Source organism: Carassius gibelio, chromosome A17, assembly GCF_023724105.1.
Source record: "Carassius gibelio isolate Cgi1373 ecotype wild population from Czech Republic chromosome A17, carGib1.2-hapl.c, whole genome shotgun sequence".
NCBI lineage: Eukaryota > Metazoa > Chordata > Actinopteri > Cypriniformes > Cyprinidae > Carassius > Carassius gibelio.
In genome coordinates this window covers 17,720,729-17,738,615 of record NC_068387.1, presented here as the reverse complement: position 1 = coordinate 17,738,615, position 17,887 = coordinate 17,720,729, and the positions used below count along the sequence as shown (strand labels likewise).

The 17,887-nt window shown below is 39.7% G+C and overlaps 1 protein-coding gene and 1 long non-coding RNA gene across 7 annotated transcripts in view; one reads left to right on the top strand and one right to left on the bottom strand.

Annotated features, from left to right (window-relative positions):
- LOC128031580 (baculoviral IAP repeat-containing protein 6) overlaps positions 1–17,887 on the top strand; it is a 77,556-nt gene that overhangs the window by 40,463 nt on the left and 19,206 nt on the right. For all 6 annotated transcript variants that reach the window (XM_052619901.1, XM_052619902.1, XM_052619903.1 and 3 more), the window contains exons 61-65: positions 398–594; positions 780–1,080; positions 1,950–2,167; positions 5,063–5,227; positions 5,319–5,484. In XM_052619901.1, the coding sequence (XP_052475861.1) occupies positions 398–594; positions 780–1,080; positions 1,950–2,167; positions 5,063–5,227; positions 5,319–5,484 (1,047 nt within the window). The remainder of the gene's footprint in view (positions 1–397; positions 595–779; positions 1,081–1,949; positions 2,168–5,062; positions 5,228–5,318; positions 5,485–17,887) is intronic.
- On the bottom strand, positions 11,620–13,389 carry LOC128031582 (uncharacterized). The gene is made up of 3 exons (XR_008188122.1): positions 13,154–13,389; positions 12,489–12,592; positions 11,620–11,930 (listed from the first exon to the last, which is right to left on the bottom strand). It is a non-coding gene; the product is annotated as an uncharacterized LOC128031582 (long non-coding RNA).

Here is a 17,887-nt window from a genome sequence, read left to right as displayed (position 1 = left end):
TTTAAACATATGACTGTTTCTGCTTTATTGTCAGCTGTATTTATGTCTCTGTAAAGAAATGTAATTTTCTTAAATGTAAACTCCGTGAAGCAGGTTTGGGTTTGAGTGCTTTTTCATTTCTGTTCTGAATGTACATTCACAATCATTTAACAGACAATATTTCCTGTGACTTTCTCTTCGTTCTCTCGCATCGATCTTCAATCTCTCAAGAAGAAACCTGATTTACAGGAATAATCTGATTTATGAGAACAGATATGAGTTCTTGTGTGTTACTGCTCGTTGGACATCATGGTTTATGATGTGAACAATTGAGACCACTTTATTTACAGTTAGACATTTTAAGATTTTATTGACGATAGCTTGAATGATGTGTCTCCTTTCTGCTCTTTTCCTGTAGATCACTGTGAGATGCTTAGCGGCTGTCCAGACGATGAACCAATGACCCCGGGTGATGAAGGTTTGGATGCCCCAGTAGATGACACTCTCCTGGAGACTAGCCCTATCCATTCCCCCTTGCAGGTTTTCGCAGGTATGGGCGGCTTGGCCCTCATCGCAGAGAGACTTCCCATGCTGTACCCCGACGTTATCCAGCAGGTCAGTATATCTGCAAGCTGGCTCTCTGTACAAAATCAAATTCTACCGCATAAGTCATTTTTTTTTGTAGCTTCACTCCATTTCTGCTACATAAGCCCTTACATGCTCGTCCGGTCACTGTGAGCTCAGGTTATGTCAGCATTTCTGTTCATTTGCGTGCTGTTTGTCCGGATCGTTCTGTGCAGGTCAGTGCCCCAGTGGTGCCGTCCACCACACAGGAGAAGCCAAAGGACAGCGATCAGTTTGAGTGGGTCACCATAGAGCAGTCCGGGGAGCTCGTTTACGAGGCACCAGAGACCATCGCCGCCGAGCCTCCGCCCATCAAATCCTCCGTTCAGACCATGTCACCCATCCCTGCCCATTCACTGGCGGCATTTGGCCTGTTTCTGCGGCTGCCAGGATATGCTGAGGTCCTGCTGAAGGAGAGGAAGCACGCGCAGTGTCTGCTCAGACTGGTGCTGGGCGTCACAGACGATGGAGAAGGAAGTAAGTACCACTCGGGTACAAGAAGTATACTTCTAAATTTATTTACAATTTAGCAATCAATTTTTTTTTTATATTAGGAGAATCCAGTTTTTTTTGTCAATAGAGTGCTATTTTTTATTCACTGTGTGTTGTTCATATATCCATTAGTGGTGTGAGAGAGAGATTATTGATTGAAACATAGCAGACTGATGTGGATCACTGTTTTTTGATTCCCTCATCAGCAACCTTTCATATCTGTGTCCGCCGTCATCCGCTTAAGTCACTGTCTCAAGAGACCTTTCAGACTCACCTCTCATATTAAACAGGCTATAACTTACACTTCTGTTAGTAATGTATTATAAATACATTTAGTTCAATACTGAAAAGTATTCATGTGAATTATCAATTTCACATACCAGGTTTGCTATTATTGCTATTATTCATCTTAGCAAAGTGTTTACATGAGAATCAATCTACCATTTGAGTGTTTGCCAAGTCAGATTAGAAAACGCTTTTGTTGTGGTTCCTGGGAGTGACCTTTAACTAGCGTGTTAACCATGAAGGGCATTTCAGTGAAGCAGCTCATTAGGGTTTGAGATCTGATACTCTATGATCCATCTAAAACCCTAGCATAACCACTTAAACTCGTTCAGAGAGACTCTCCCATATCCAAACAAACCCTCCGCTGAGAATCAAACTTAAACGCAACTGCCAACGGTGTATTTCTGTCAGTCTGGACTGTTGATTTGGTCAGCTGATTACTTGAAGTATTGATAGACTGGTTAAGTTTGTTATGGAGCGCTAGAGAAAATTATATTTAGATTTTTTAAAAGCAGGTTTTTCATCTAGAGACAACTTTTCATTCTCTCCATCTGTCTATCTTCCTCAAGGTCACATCCTGCAGTCCCCCTCCGCTAACGTTCTACCAACGTTGCCCTTCCACGTGCTCCGGTCCTTGTTCAGCTTGACTCCTCTCACTACGGATGACGGGCTGCTGTTGAGGCGTATGGCTCTTGAGATCGGTGCCATTCACCTCATCCTGGCCTGCCTGTCTGCCCTCAGCCATCACGCTCCCAGAGTGCCCAGTGGCAGTGCCAACTCCAATGAGGTCAGTGTTAATCCACGCACCCTTTTATATTCAATTCGGTCCACAAAAATCTTTGTCAGCCATTAGAACATTAGAATGTTAATCGATGATCGATTAATTGTCGATAAGAGATGCAATTGATTAAGGCTGTCGATGGTCGACAGTTTTTCAACATGAAAAGCAATAGAAATGTAGTAACTAAGTAATTTTATCAGACAACTGCGCTTTGCAGTTATTCATTCCTACAACTTGTTAATTCATTCCTATGACTTATTAATTTGTGGCAATTGTCCATGTTTCATTAATTTTGTTCCCTAAAAAACACATGGTTTAACTGAAATAAGGGAACAAAATAATAAATAGAATGAGTTCTAAATTCATGAAATCTTTAATTACCCTTCCCATGTTTACCATACACAGTAAGAGATGCGATTAAAAATGAAAGCTAATTAAATAAACCTGCGAAATTAGAGGGTAAAGGCTCATTCAAACCAAGAACGATAACTATAAAGATAACTATAAAGAAAACGATATTAGCGTCCACACCAGCGAACGATATCGTCTGTTTTTTCTGAGCGCACATGTGTCTGCTGCTTTAAATTCTCGAGCTCATTACAGTAGGATTGATTCTGATTGGTTGGCAATGTTTTTATCATTCATCAGAAAAAAAAAATCGTTCTTAAAGTGATTCCAACTATATCGTTTCTCTGTGTCTTTATTGTTATAGTTGTGGTTTGGACTCTGCTATTCTTTAATATTGAGAACGATTTTTAGAACTATATCTTTATTGTTATCTTTATTGTTATCTTTATAGTTATCGTGCTTGGTGTGAAACAAAGCCACATAAATGAAAGCTATATCTCGAACGGCATCCAGAGGCATGGTCACGATCTAACATTTTCCTAACCCTATAAGAGCACAAATCTTCTGTTTTTATTGTGAGTGTGCACAAATGAAAGTAAACACTTTCGTGAAAAGGGTTTTTAAATTTAGAGTTCCGATCGTGCTGGAGCTTGGCGCACACATACATTCTAGCGATTCAAACTTGGTGCCAGATAAGTGAATTAATAAATTTTTTTTTTTTTTTTTTTTTTATTGATTCAGTTCACAGAACCGGCGTTAATAATTCATTCACAATCTCCCTGTTTCAATGATTCAGACTACAATTATAAGTGGATTTCAGGGGAAAATGTAGAAATAAAATATGGTACTTAACTGTTCGGATAATTTGTAAGTGTGTGTGTGCAGGGAAAGGAAAAGACACTCCTGTAAAGACCTTAATGGAGATGCTTCTTAGGCTCAGACATGTCATTTTATTTAGACTGCTGGAGGGCTCTTTATTCTTAATGAGGAGTGGTGTGTGTGTGGGAGAGAACAACCACTCACTCAGGTGTAGTGTAGTCCTATTAAAACAGAAGGTATAGAGAGGAGTTGGACAGCTCTTTTAGTCATTACATGATTTTGAGGAGTTTCACGTGGCTGAAATGAAAGTGTCTTCACAGGGGACAACTGCAGCACAGTCATAATAAGAAAATAATGGGGGAAAAAACGACCATCATCACACTTCCAATACCAAAGCAAATGAGTTTTTCATAAAAATCAATATTCAGCCCTCACAAGCAGGTTTTATTAAAAAAACAGTGTTTAAGAGAGAAAACGTGTGTAAATGATACTCTGTGCAGGGCAGTGTGTGTGTGTGCGTGGATTTATAGTTTGGTGAGGGGTGGGGTTCAGGGCTGAGGATTTGAACAGTGGCCAGTGGCCTGTCAGAATCATAATGGGTGTCCTTGGGGCGGCAGCAGTATTGGCAGAGCAAATATTAAACCCGCTCACTCCCAGGCAAAGAAGAAGAACACTGCAGTCAGCGCATATTTATTAAGCTCTTTCTTTCACACTCCTATTTATCCCTCCTTCAGTAAGATCTTTGCACAGTCAAAAAATTAATGTTTGGGATACTCAAGCTGGTTTATGTCGAGCATGCAACCTCCAGTAATATCATGCAATTCAAAGTAAAGTACACAGGACACTGCCAGCTGGTTGCATTATGGGAACTGCACCACTCTTCTTTTTATCATGCTACTAGCCTATTTTTCAGTTGATGCACAGCTTCTGACCTCATTGTTTCCCCTCAAAATGTTGTGACATGCTGTCAGTCTTTAGAGAAAGCGGTACATTTAAGCAGGGCGTCACGTCTGGAGCAATCAATGTCAAAAACCAGAGTGACGAAAGTGTGTGTGGAAGAGAAAGACTTGGAAATGCATCCTCCTGTCCTATCTTTACATTTCTCTCATTTGGAAGTAGCTTAAATGTTTTTTTTTTTTTTTTCTTTTTAGAAATTAATACTTTTATTCAGCAAGGATGTTTAACATTGATCTAAATTGACAGTAAAGACACTTATAATGTTACAAAATATATTTAGATTTCGATTAAATACTTTTCTTTTGAATTTAAATAAAAGAATCCTGAAGAAAATGTGTAATGTCCACAAAAATATTAATTAGCACTGCTGTTTTCAACATTTTCAGTCAAATTAGCATATTAGAATGATTTCTGAAAGATCATGTGACACGTAAGCTTGGAATAATGGCTGTTGAAAAATCTGATTTAAAATGTTTTTCTTTTTTAAATTTTAATGATAAATCACGATATTGCTATTTTTTTCTTACATTTTGGTCAAAGAAGTGCAGCCTTGGTGAGCATAGAAGACTTGAAGAATGATGAATGATTGGCCAATCAGAGTACATTAACATGTGGAAGTCTTTGAGATGCTGTAGAATAAACTTATTAGCGTCAAGCACTTTCAGATTTCATGTACAACTAAATTTTGACTCTTTTGATGAATGACCAGTAAGGATGAGAGAAAAAGGGTCAAATGATCAACTGTGAAACCTAGAGTTGAGTTTGTTTGTGCTGCAGCCGCAGGTCTCTAGTGGGCATATCGGTGGTACCACAGAGGAACAGCAGCTGTACTGGGCCAAAGGAACAGGCTTTGGGACAGGCTCCACTGCGTCAGGCTGGGATGTCGAGCAGGCTCTGACCAAACAACGTCTGGAGGAGGAACACGTTACCTGCCTCTTACAGGTGTGTGTGTGTGTGTATGGAAATAATGCAAGTGAGATTTAGATTTTACACCTGTTTGGATACATGATGGTACATTTTGTCTCTCTGACAGGTTTTGGCGAGCTATATCAACCCATCAGGCTGCGTAGGATCTGGAGAGACCCTCTCGGGAGAGGTCAGAGGTCACAGCAGCTCACTGCTGCCGTCTGTCCTACAGGAACTGCTCAGCCAGTCCTGTCTCATCCCTGCCATGTCTTCATACTTACGCAATGACTCAGGTAGGACGCGTGTGCATTTTGTACTGTTTGCAAAATGAAAATGAACTGTAAGGGGCCGTTCACACATCACGCCTAAAACGCGTGGAAAACGCTAGGCGTGCCGCTTTTTCCTTCTTTCCAAAGCGCTTGGGCAGAAGCACTCCTGAGGCGCCTGCCTTTGCAAAGCAACCATGACGTGCTCTCTCCATGAAGACGCCGAAATTTCAGCAAAGGATAAACGGATTTGCAGCACTAAAAATCGCTCGCAGTAGCTCAGCTACAAAATTTATTTCAAAATGGCAATCCATATACAGCTATGAACAGCTGTTCCTTCATCTTGGCTGAGTTTTCAACATTGTTACGGAAAAGGATGAAGCTGATTGGTTAGTTCTTGTCACATGACCCGCGGTGCGCTTGTGCATTCTGAAAAGTTGAGATGTTTTTAACTCGTTGCGGTGCGGACACGCCTGGAAACACGGGCGCGTCACACCGCGTGCGCGTCGCGACCACGTCGCGACCACGTCGCTCCCATTATGAGCGCGCATGCCGCGCGCTTACATTGGAAACAACGAACTTGTGCGCGCAAAAGACGTGATATGTGAACGGCCCCTTAAGCTGGTTAAAGATGATGCTATGCATGAGTGCCTTGTGCCTCATTGTGTTATGGAGTCAGCAGGTGGAGCCCGTCTCTTCTGAGTGGTCTCTCTATCTCTCTTTGCCTTTGTCAACCATGTTTCTGTTCTCAGGCGTTAAATGGCTAGTTCCCCACTTTTGCCAATTCCAATGATGTTTGGAGGAATTATTTTGCTACATAAAGAAACTAAATAAGAATAACAAAAAGCACAATCAAACTGTCCTTGAAGTAGTCCACATGACTCTATATATTACATTTCAAGAGTTCTTTTTCTGACAAACAGATTGAACTTTACTTTGCATGTTTGTGAGAGAAGTAACAATGTTCGATTCCTGTCCAAATCAGTCTTTTAATTCAAATCTGTTTAATGAATCTTTTGATCCAGTTCACAAAACTGTGTGAATGATTCTTTTATAAATCAGACAAAGGTCAACTCACAGTTAACAGCCTAATGGAGGGGAGGAATATTAGAGCGTAACAGCCTGTTTATCATGTTAAAAGCTGGAATAATCTACTTCATGGCTTTTGTCTCGATTTCCAATATCGAAGAGTCTGTGCTATTTGTCAAAATTCAGCCCAGGTCTGCAGATTTTAAGCAGCCGGAGTCGACCGATTTAATTGAAAATTGCACAGTCTATGATCAGACTTTTATCCAACAGAGGACACATTTTGAACCCACGTCATTTTCATTTGTCATGCGTCTCCTTGCAAGAAGGCAGCTGTTTCTGTGGAAGTGTATTGTTTTTGGAATTAAGAAATCTGTTAGTGTGTGCGATCCTCAGTCATTTACTGGAAGATGTCACAAGTATATGATCCCTGGTGTTTTAAAAAACGGTTCAGGTTTTAAAAATTGAATTGAAAAAGTTGAAATTGAAAAAGTCTTTAAGACCTTGAGCATATTGAACACCATTACAAAACTTTTATGGTTGTTTTGTAACCCTTTTGAAACTTCAGAGTTCCATTCCCCATTCATTCTAATGGAAAAGACTTAGCAGTACATTATTTTATTAATTTTTTGATTCAATAAGAAGAATTTTCAAAAGTCAAAAATATTGCCTGTAGTATCTCAATTAATATGAACTAATCAAACTCAATGTTTCCTTTCTATTAATAGCCTTGAACAAACACTGCTTTGTTGATTTAAAGAACTAGACCGTGGTGTGTGTATGTGTGCGCGTACGCTGTGAGTGTTTATTTCTCTCCGGCTTAATTAAATAAGCGCCGATAAAACAATGAGTGTAGTAATTAGCTGTAGATATCAGCTGGAGGTTTCAACCCTACATTGACATGGTGTGTGTGACTCAAATCAAGGAGAACAATACACACACACACATTTTCTCTAAGCACACTCGACCAGCAGGGGGAGCAGCAGTTGGTCAATCTCATATATAACTGAGCCAATAAAAGATTTAGAGAAACACACACACCATGTTAATGAGTGTGTGTTTTGAGCCTTAAGATCCTTAGCTGTCTCTGTGGCAGTGAAACAGGAAATATGCATCTCGGAACACCCCTGCTTGTAATAACGCCCCATTCACCTGATGAACAGGAGGGAGAGGAGATGAGATCAGAAGAGATGGACTACTGGTTCCAAAAAGCATTAAGAAACAGCCGAGGGACAAATAACAAAGAGTACAAGATTACAGAGTAGAGCACTTTGTGTATATGAACAGCCACAAGCACTTATTCTCATTGAGGAAGTGAGGTATGTTCTGGCTCATACAGGTTCTAGCAGTCTGTCCAAACTCTCATCGTCTCTTGCTCCTTATCCGGCATGGCCATTTAATACCTTCTCTCAAAGATATGCTCCTTCCTTTCTCTCCCCCCAGAGGGGTCATCAAACCCGCTGCTCCTCACGACTCCATCACCTCTTCTGCATATTTTTTACGTAACCACCTGGTAATCGAACTGTTGATGAATATTGCAGGAATTATTTTTTGCGTTGCTTTTCGGTTGAATTTGGGGGGGAGAGGTGTTGTACTTGTTTGAAATTGACCTTTTTGGGTTTAGAACTAAACAACAAAAAAATCTCAGCTTGAACTATTTACGAAAAGGTGCCGAATTTGCTCGCTCTCTCGCTCTCTCAATCTTGAAAGGTGATTTTTTAAAAATACATTAATACCTTTATTCATCAAGGATGCATTAAATTGATTGAAAGTGACATTTATAATGTTACAGAAGATTCCTGTTTTAAATGAATGCTGTTCTTTTGACCTTTTTATTCATTAAAGATTATTGAAAAAACATTAGCTTTTTTAGCATTTAACATTAATAATTGAATAAATGAACATTGGTAAAAGTAAAAATATTTTTTTCTTTTTTTTCCCCCAACTGTTGACTTTCTGATTTGACTTTCATTGTATGGATTCTCATTCTTCTTGTGCATTTTAATGTTGTGATGCCTAATTTTTTTTAGTTTAAGTTTTTTTTTTCAGCAATTGATTTTAATAGTTTATTGTTTTTTTATTACTATTATTATTATGTTACCAGACATTAAATTAAAATATCAGCAAAAATCTTACTGTTGGTTCATCCCTACTACATATCCATTCATTTAGAATGCTAGCTAACAGATAAATAAAACAAAAAACTCATAATTATTTAGCATTATTTTCAGATCAAGCATTTCTGTTAATTCAGGTCTTTAGGACATGCAGTTGCTCTCTGTGTTGGGTTTATTTCTGTTTACTTCATAGTCCCTTGAAAGCTGTTTTCATTACAGGGATATCACACTCGCCTACACACGGCGCCCCTGACATATGCTGTATGTTCATGTAATGTTTGCGTGTGTTTGAAACAGCTGACCTGCTGCAATCATTAAGTAGGGCAGGTTTTTGAGGTGCTAGAGTCTTTTCCCTGAGTGTTGTGTTCATAGAAATGATCACTGTGTTCTCTCTTTCCTTTCTTCTCCCACCCCCTCAATATGGCTCCCTGTTCACTCCATCACGTTTATTTATCTAGTGGTCTGCCTACGGAGACGTTTTAGGCATCATTGATGTGCTTTTGAAGTAAAGTCGTTTGAAAAAGGTAGGTAGGCACTTTAATTATGCCACCTCGTTTTAGCTGAATTCAAAGGAGCTGTTGATTTATATCCTTTGCAAAGAATGTAATCCCAGAATACATTGAGATGCACCCTGATTTTAATTCAAGATGCTGGGCGAGACCTGAACTGTTGATCAATATTGTGGGAGTTGTGTATATTTATGCTTATTAGAAAATCATGTTCTTAGCTCAGCAACTTTATAATGTCAGGCTCTGTTGTCTCAAAAGTTATCATTTGTAGCCTAGTAGAGTTTTCAGAATCAGTCACTTATGAAGCTTCATGATGGCTAGGATGCTGCCTATGTAGGAAGGGAAGCAGTTTACAAGGGATTTGGAACAGAGCTTTTGTACAAAAGGTGTAAAAGGTAATGCTTTGCCTTTGGTCTGTGTGTCTCTGTGTTGATATATCGGCCTGTGAAGAATAAAGCAGTTGTGATCCATGTCTTTGACCACCGTGTCACGTGTGAACCTCACACAGGACTGTTGACCCCAGGAAGCACACACATCCCCCTGCATTACGCCTGCGAGCTGTATCTGAACTGAATCATAAGTTTCTTATTCATACGTGTGTCAGGAGGCCATGTCCATCGAAATGCTGGAAGTGCATTATTTCTATTATTCTAAGGTTTGGTTAAGATCTTAGGATTGGAACGTGTCTATACTGGTTGCTTCTTGAAGGTGTAGAGGGTTTAATTGAATCTTGAGTAAGGGTTTACACTGATATTAGTTTAGGTAGAGAGGGTTATTCTATTAGAAGTACGTTTACACACAGGTTTTTTTGTAGACAAGCCATTATCTTTATACCTCTGTCCAATGTCAAATTGAATATTTGAAGGAGTAAATATGCATCTCCTCAATTTCTTATTGCGTTGTATTCTAATTAATGTGTGTGCATCCTTGAAAAAAAAAAATAGCTACAATCATAATCTCAAGGTCAATAAAAATTGTTTGTCAGTCGTTTATATAAAATTTTAGGGCAATTATTGTCTTAGTCAAACTGAAAATGAACTTTTAAATTGCATGAAAACACTTCCTGACCTAAGAACTGGTGCACTTATCTGAGATCTGGTGTAAAGTGTTCCCACTGATCTGAGTGCAGGTAGAGAGGTTCTACTCTGGTTTGAGAGCTGGTTTACACAGAGCCGTGGTAGTGGGGATTTGTATTTGATGATAAGCCCTGCAGGTACATGCTGATTTACAGCACAGGCCTTTATTACAGCAGTGCCCTGTGGCTTTGGAATTTATCAAGGGACCTGAGACTAAGCTTAAAGCCCTGCTAACATTTCCGCAGGCAGATTTTTCGGGCGCACATTTCAGTGTGACGTATCGCAACACACTCATATAGAAGGAAAACGCACTTACACTGAAACACAACCCTTTTCTTGAAAAAAAAAAAAACAAAACAATCACATGCACACATTTTCCAGCGTTCTTAGATTGGTTGATGTGTTTGTGTTGGAGGCTGTTTGAGCACATTCTGAAGCCTCATTCTCATGCATGAAGCTCCCATCAACCATTTCTACCACTTTCTATCACAAATGACAGGAATCTGACCTCTGTGTTCTCAAAGGGCTTAAAAACACTTCCATCACCGCTGGGACAGACAGATGAAAATAGCGAAGCTTAGTAACCATCTCTGCCCCAACCTCCTCTTCGCATTTTCCCTTTCACAACTGCTTGTTATTTTACCTGACTGTCTTTACGGTACGCTGAGCTCTACTAATACTCAAAAACCCAGATGCATGACTCACACCCATAGACTTGCAGGGCAGCGCATACGTGATTGGTCAACTCTGGTCTTTTTGAAACAAGATGAAGCTTTTTTTTTTCACACATGCACATCATTCACAACATCCCAATCCATAGAATATAATTTTATTGATCCCTATGGCACAATACATTTAGTATGTAATTATATATCAATACAAAAGCATTTTCCTTTGCACAGAAACGTGTCTGACACCGCACTCAAATCAGACAGAAAACAGAATGTTTATTTGAATGTTTATCTTCCCACCACCAGTCAGAAAGGAGGAGGAACTGAAGTGAAAAAGTGTCCAAATGTCATCAAACTGCCTGTTCCCACAAGTTCCAGCTTTTCAAACCTGCAGATGAGTCCCAGAGTGTCTCATTCTCTTTTTTGCTCTTAATAGAAAAATAATTGAGAATTATTATTTTTTTTAATTTTATTGCAAAACTCATTCTATTGATGTTCGTGTGTTTGACCAATAGACACTTTCGCACATGCGTCCTTGTCATTGAAGCCAGGCAGTGCTCAATGTAATACCCACCACCGGGGAAACGTGGTGCCTTGGCCCATGACCACATCCTGCAAGGGTACAAATCTGGCCTATCCAAGAATCGCTCTCCATGTGTCAAGAGGTCCACATTAAACAGATGTCAATTGCATTGTGATGGACCGTATATATCCGTAAGGGCTCAGTGGTCAAGTGCAAGCATCACCCCCCCCCCCCCCCCCCCCCCGTCCTGAGTGGTCCAGTGTCATCTTCCACGTTCCTCTCTGTGTGATGTCAACCCCTCTGTCATATCTCCGTCTGACTCTTCCCCTCACCTCCACCTGCTCTCAACCAGTGTGGAGCCTCCTCCTCACAGAGTAGTGTAGATGTAAACAAACACAATGACGAAGAGATTCAAGAAGGTGCCAATGATCCCCAACAGGGCCAAGATGGACTCCTCTCGCTCCTCTTTACCCTCTTGCGCCCGAACCTCCTCTATACTGACAGTGGTCGTCCCCATTCTGACCCCCCACCTCTGTCTCCTGGGTGCTTATCTGTGGAGAAACAGGAGAGCATCAGTTGACAAGATGTGGAAGCCTCTTTTTGGCCCATCTGCCCCTTACATTCTCTGATGGCCACCAGAAGCATTCATCCAGAGGCCAGACCGAATGGCACGGAGGGTGAGATTTCCCTCTCCCCTGATTGCCCAGCTGCAAGTGGCGTAGTGAACACCAAAGAGGACCCCCCCCCCACCTCAGTGATGGATTCCCCCCTCAGAAAATGATATTTCCCTTCAGAAGTGCTACAACAGGGTGACTCTGCAGCTGAGATGATTTACTGTACATTTAAACCTTCTCACTTGCTGTTCGCCTCTGCCACGTTTTTTTCCCTTTTCTCATCCCATGTGGTTTATGGTGCCACATTCATTGGAGCACATGTAGAAGCGTAGGCATCCAGGTTCCTACAGTTATCAACCTACAGAACATCAACCTCAATAAGCAGCCAGGGGCAAACATACAGCTCAGCGAAGTGGACAATAAAGCAGGTAGACCGACTGACAAATCGAAAGCAAAATGGAAAAAAATATACAGCAAGAAAACGGGGAGTCTTACCCTACGGCGTGGGAGATCTGGGGGAAGATCCAGCATGGTGTGGACTCATCACAGGAGAAGCATATCTGGGCTGTCGGCAACATGAGGGCCAGCTGGCCAAACGTCTGACATCCATGATGCCGAAGGAGGAGAAAAGAGAAATTGAGAGGTGAAGAGCGAGTAAGAGGGAGAAATAGTTAAGTCTACAACAGCATCTCCTTGAGCCGTGTGCGTTACGCAGACAACAATCTCAGTCCCCAACGTCCCTCCCCTTCTCCCCCACCCCTCTCTCTCGCTCTCCCTCTAGCTTTCTCTCGCTCTTTCTGTTTCAGTATCCCAACCTCTTTATGTATCACCAGCCTTTTTCTTTTGTTCCAGGCTTATTCAGTTATTATTTTATTCTTCGCAACATTGTTTTTTTTTTCCGTTATTATTCTTTTCTAGAATGCCTCCCACCTTTCGTTCAAGAGAGGCTCGGTGAAATTCGCTCCTCACCATCCTTCCTCCTCCCTCTTTCTTGTTCTCTCTCCTTTTACAAAAAAAAAAAAAATCACAGTCTTTGGTTCGGTCTCCCCTCCCACTTGCTGTCACACTTTCGTTCTCTGCTCTGTCACTCTTCTCTATCTGACCCTTTTAGCATCTGAAAGCGGGGAGTCTCAACATTTGTAACAAATACTGGCCCCCACCTTCTCTTCTTTTCCCTGCTCTGTGATTTCTTTCCCTTCTTTTGCGCTCCTCTTTTTTTCTGTGGGTGTAGAAGTGCTACAGATGCGCGCAAGCGCCTCCGGATGCTATGAAGATCGGCGACCTGCGGCTGTGAGCTCCCTTCCCTGCCGTTCTCTGTCCGTAGCTGATGGCAGTCGTGTGGTTATAGGTCCTGTCTCAGAGCCTGAAAGCGGCGTGCATTGCATAACCAAGCAGAGCGGCTGGTAACCGCGGAAACCGAGTGAGTGAGGGAGAACGGGAGGGTGGGCAGCGAGGAAGCTCACGTCAAATGTCTTTATTGCCAAGAACAATGTGGAGCTACACAGAGATGAGAAGTATCCAAATGGAGAGATGTGGGATTGTGACCCAAATTTATCCTTGGTATTTGATAATCACATATGTACACAAAACCATCATAGGTCTCCTGTCTTTTGATTATCGATGATCTCAGACAATTTTTAAGGCTTTTAAAATTATTTATCCAGTTTTTGTCCTTTTCAGAAAGCATAATCTTATGGAAGAACTCTAAGTAAGTGGCTGTAAAATGTCAATAAAACATCCCATTAAGTCGTCATTATTGTAAATATCTTGTAAAGATAACTTTATGTATTATTATGTAAAGATCTTTCATTGGACAGTTTAGAAGATGATCGTGTTGACATTTAAAACAAAATCTGTCGATGAACTTATGATCATGGGCCCCTCACAGTGAATAAACGTCTTTTTAATTGGCCTTTAATGCTGACAACTTCGAAGCTGAAGTGTAAAAAAAAGGCATTTTGTTTTATTGTAATATTCGTCTACAGCCTTTACTCAAAACTCAAACACAAGCTACCGTGAACACCCTGTGTGTCTGCCAGGGTTCGTACAAGGTGCTTAAAATGCTTGAAGTACTTCAATTTGGCTTTTAAATTGAAGTACCGGAAAACCCTTGAAACAAGCCACATTTTTGAGAAGGTACTTTAAAAGTACTTGAATTTTTTAAGGGCAGTAATGTATGAAATTAGTGTTATTTTTTTTTTCTCTATAAGACAGTCCTTTTTGTGCAATATTAACAATGCACCGCTTCTGACTTGAATGCACAGCCGTTTCACCTGGCTTTTAGCAGCGCACGAGATCTTGCGATATTACGTACTCCTTAAGGAGAAAAGTGGTCTCGCAATTTCAGTATACATTTGAGTTTGTGGTTAAACCTTTAATAGAGCTTGCATTATATTGTTTGGTCTTTTATTGCATGTGCTGTTCAGTTGGGTTTCATTTGGGAATGCGTATAAAGTCTGACGCGTTTTGTGTTGCACCATGGAGCATGAGAAATCATGTTTAAATATTCCAACAAAGACGAATACATCACGATTTGTTGTACATCACGATTTCAAAATAAAAGTTCAAACCCTTGCTCCGAGTTTGCATGTGGCCAACTATTTAAATGACATTGATTTAAACATCCTTGGATCACGCTGTAAAGTGAAGCATCGCCAGGCCAGTGGCGCCCTCTGCAGGTATTTGTTGTAACACATTATAAAATTCAGTTTGTTTATATTTTGTGTAGGAATAATACATTATGTGGGCCTATTTTATCAGTGTTGTTCAATAAAACCATGTAATTACTTGGTTTTGATACTTTTATTTGAACCAGTTATTATTGCCTCATCATTCGTTTATATATAAATAGTCATACTAAAACTTGTTTTTTACTTGGGTCTATTTGTATTACTAAACATTCCAGATTACTCAATTGTCAGTAGATTACTTGATTACCCAAAATGATCATTAGTTACAGTCATAGATTAGTTAAAATATTTAAAAATACAACTATATTGCTTTAATTTGTGTGATTTTTATAAAAATAGTATTAAAATGTTCTCATTCTAGTGAACCAAGTATCTGTATATCTCAAGTTTAAAGGCACACACCCTAGTGTTGATAAGTGGTGATTATTCCCAAGTGTATGATACAGCTTTCATTCTTCAGGTCAATCATACAATCATGAAATAAAACGAAAATATCATTTTTGATAATGGTCTTTGCCATATTTCAAATGTTAAAGTTGCCACAGGCATTCCATGCTTTTGTGTTGTACTGTTTTGTTTTATTAGAATTTGAAAGATAATAATATTGTTTGATAAGTGTGAAATCTGATTTTAGTTCTTGAAAACCAAGTACTTAAATTTCATTTTGCAGTTTCTGTACGAACCCTGGCCTGGACAGACTCAGTCTGACCCTTGAGGAGTATGTTTCTTGTTTCCTTGCTCCCCATCATTGGAAATGAAATATGAAATGACAACTTCCCCCTCCTTCTCCTCGTGTACTTCTCTTCTGACCATTCTTTTCCTTATGCCTTTTTTGATTCTTCATCCTGCTCTTTGCCTTTATCTGGTCTCCTGTCCATTGGTGTGTGTTGATAAACTATCAACCCCATTGTACACATTAACTTTTTAATAGAAGGGAGCAGAATAGAGGATCAGTTTACACTCCTTCCCTGCCACATTCAGTCTGATGAAATCATAGATCAGTGTTATGTGCTACATAAATAAGTTGGTTTACTTCTAGCAGCCCTCAGACCTCAGCAAAGCCCGATCAATTATTTACTGTTTCAATCTGAAATAATCCTGACCTCTGGGCAGGCGCACAATTACAGGAGGTCAATAAAAGACTTTGCTTTCAGGCATAAGGAGCAAAATGGAGTACTTCTGTAATGTTATTTTTGTGAGTGAAGAAGATATTCAAAGAAGGAAAAAAAATGAAGATCATTTATTTTTGTCATTAGGAATTGATTTGATCTTGAAAAGGGGGTGTCAGCAGCAGATGGTTGAAGGGGAGGGTTTAAAGTTTTTTTTTTTTTTTTTTTTCTTTGGAGTAACATGTAGACTAAGTTTGAATCTTTCACTATTGTTTAAAATGTGTTTTGAAATGGCATGTTCTGAAATCATAAATGATAATAAATCGGGTCATTAATAGTGAATAATCTCTGCTGTAGAACTTCATTGTCAGTGTTTCATCCTGATGCTTCCAAAGGTACAGAGTGTGTGTGTGTGTGTTATTGACACATTTTTGGTAATGGTAATCCAATAACAAAAAATGAATGATTATAAACTTTATATTTATTTCCTTCAACCATCTTCAACATGATTATCTGATAGCATGTCTCATGCCAGGAGAACACCTTTCTCTCACACTCTTTTGTTCTCTCTATAGCTCTCTCACTCTTCCTTTGATAATTAGTTATGGCACATTTCAGTCACCATACTGTGCAGAAATTATCGCACAGGCCAATTAAATGAAATTATAATGTGGGTGAATTCCCTCTTTACTGGGTTTCCTGCGCGTGCCAGAACACTTAAAACAGATCAAACTGAACATGGCGGGTTCGTAGCCATGAAGAAAGAGGCAGGATTTTTTCCCCTACCTCTATTCTAAGTGAAGTTCCTTGTCAATGAGCCATTGTTTATATTAATTTATTTGTTTGTAAAAAAATTTCTCTCTGTTTGTAATTTTCCCTTTCTTTCTGGAGCTGTGGATCATATAATCATCAAGCTGACAGCAAGTGATGGGCGATTATGGAGCATTTTTATAATGTGTGTGTGACCATAATATTACAAAGTTCTGCTGACTCAAAGATCTGCTTGTGTTCTAATATTGATCTTCTATTAGTATCTGATTGGAAACACTTGAGACAGGCTGCTACCTTTAACCTCTTGTACACTTCTGATTCTTGAAATATGAGCATTTTGAATTTGTGGTTGCTCAGAATCATTTGTAAAGTCAATTATACACACACACACACACACACACACACATATATATTAATTTATGTATTAAAAAAAAAACCGTGCTCAGATTATTAGCTTTTTCATTTTTCAGCATCTTTGGACCAAAATTGTAGAGTGTTTTTATATGTAGGTTTTAAAACCGCAGTCGATGGTGTAATACAGACTTTGAGCGATGTACTTCTGAGATTCTCAGAAATGGACAGTGGTGAATTGGGTCAGCTCTGACAAGCTTTTCAAACCTGCCGCAACATCCTGCAGGATGCGTTCATACTCCCCTCGATCAAACGCCAAAAACGGAGAGAGTGAGTGATGGCTTGGAAACCTTTTAATGGATGTGTGTGCACTCATCCGATGCACATTCCTGCCTCTTCCAATTTTTTTCCTCTAAATCTCCCCAACGATCATTATAGAGGACAAACTCTAAACAGTGCACACAATTCATAACTGACTGGCAAAACCTCCAAGACTAATTCATTATAGTGTTTTTTTTTTTTAGTCTAAGGTTTCTTTTTCTAATTAAGATATTTGTAGAGAAAGTGTGTAATAAGATTCAGCCTGTTTCCTTCTTGCTGTGATGTATTAATATATCTCATTCTGTTCATCTGAACAGGTGCCCTTTGTTAAGTCATATTCTTCTCTCTCCAAAGCACTTTGACAGTTTGTGTGTGCCCACACAAAATGCCAAATGTCAGTCAGAGGGCTTGTCAAAATTAATTACGCCTTCCTGGGTGGATAGAGATAGATACCCCACTTTTACCTTGATGGGAGCATGGGAGCTATTGGATAAAGAAAGGAGAGTGGAGGAGTTTAAAGGGGGGGTGAATATCCTGTTAATCTTGAGTACCTATAGAGTAGTACTGCATCCTTCATATCTCCAAAAAGTCTTTAGTTTTATTATATTTATAAGAGAAAAATAGTCTGTGACGATTTTTTTTGGAAAAACAC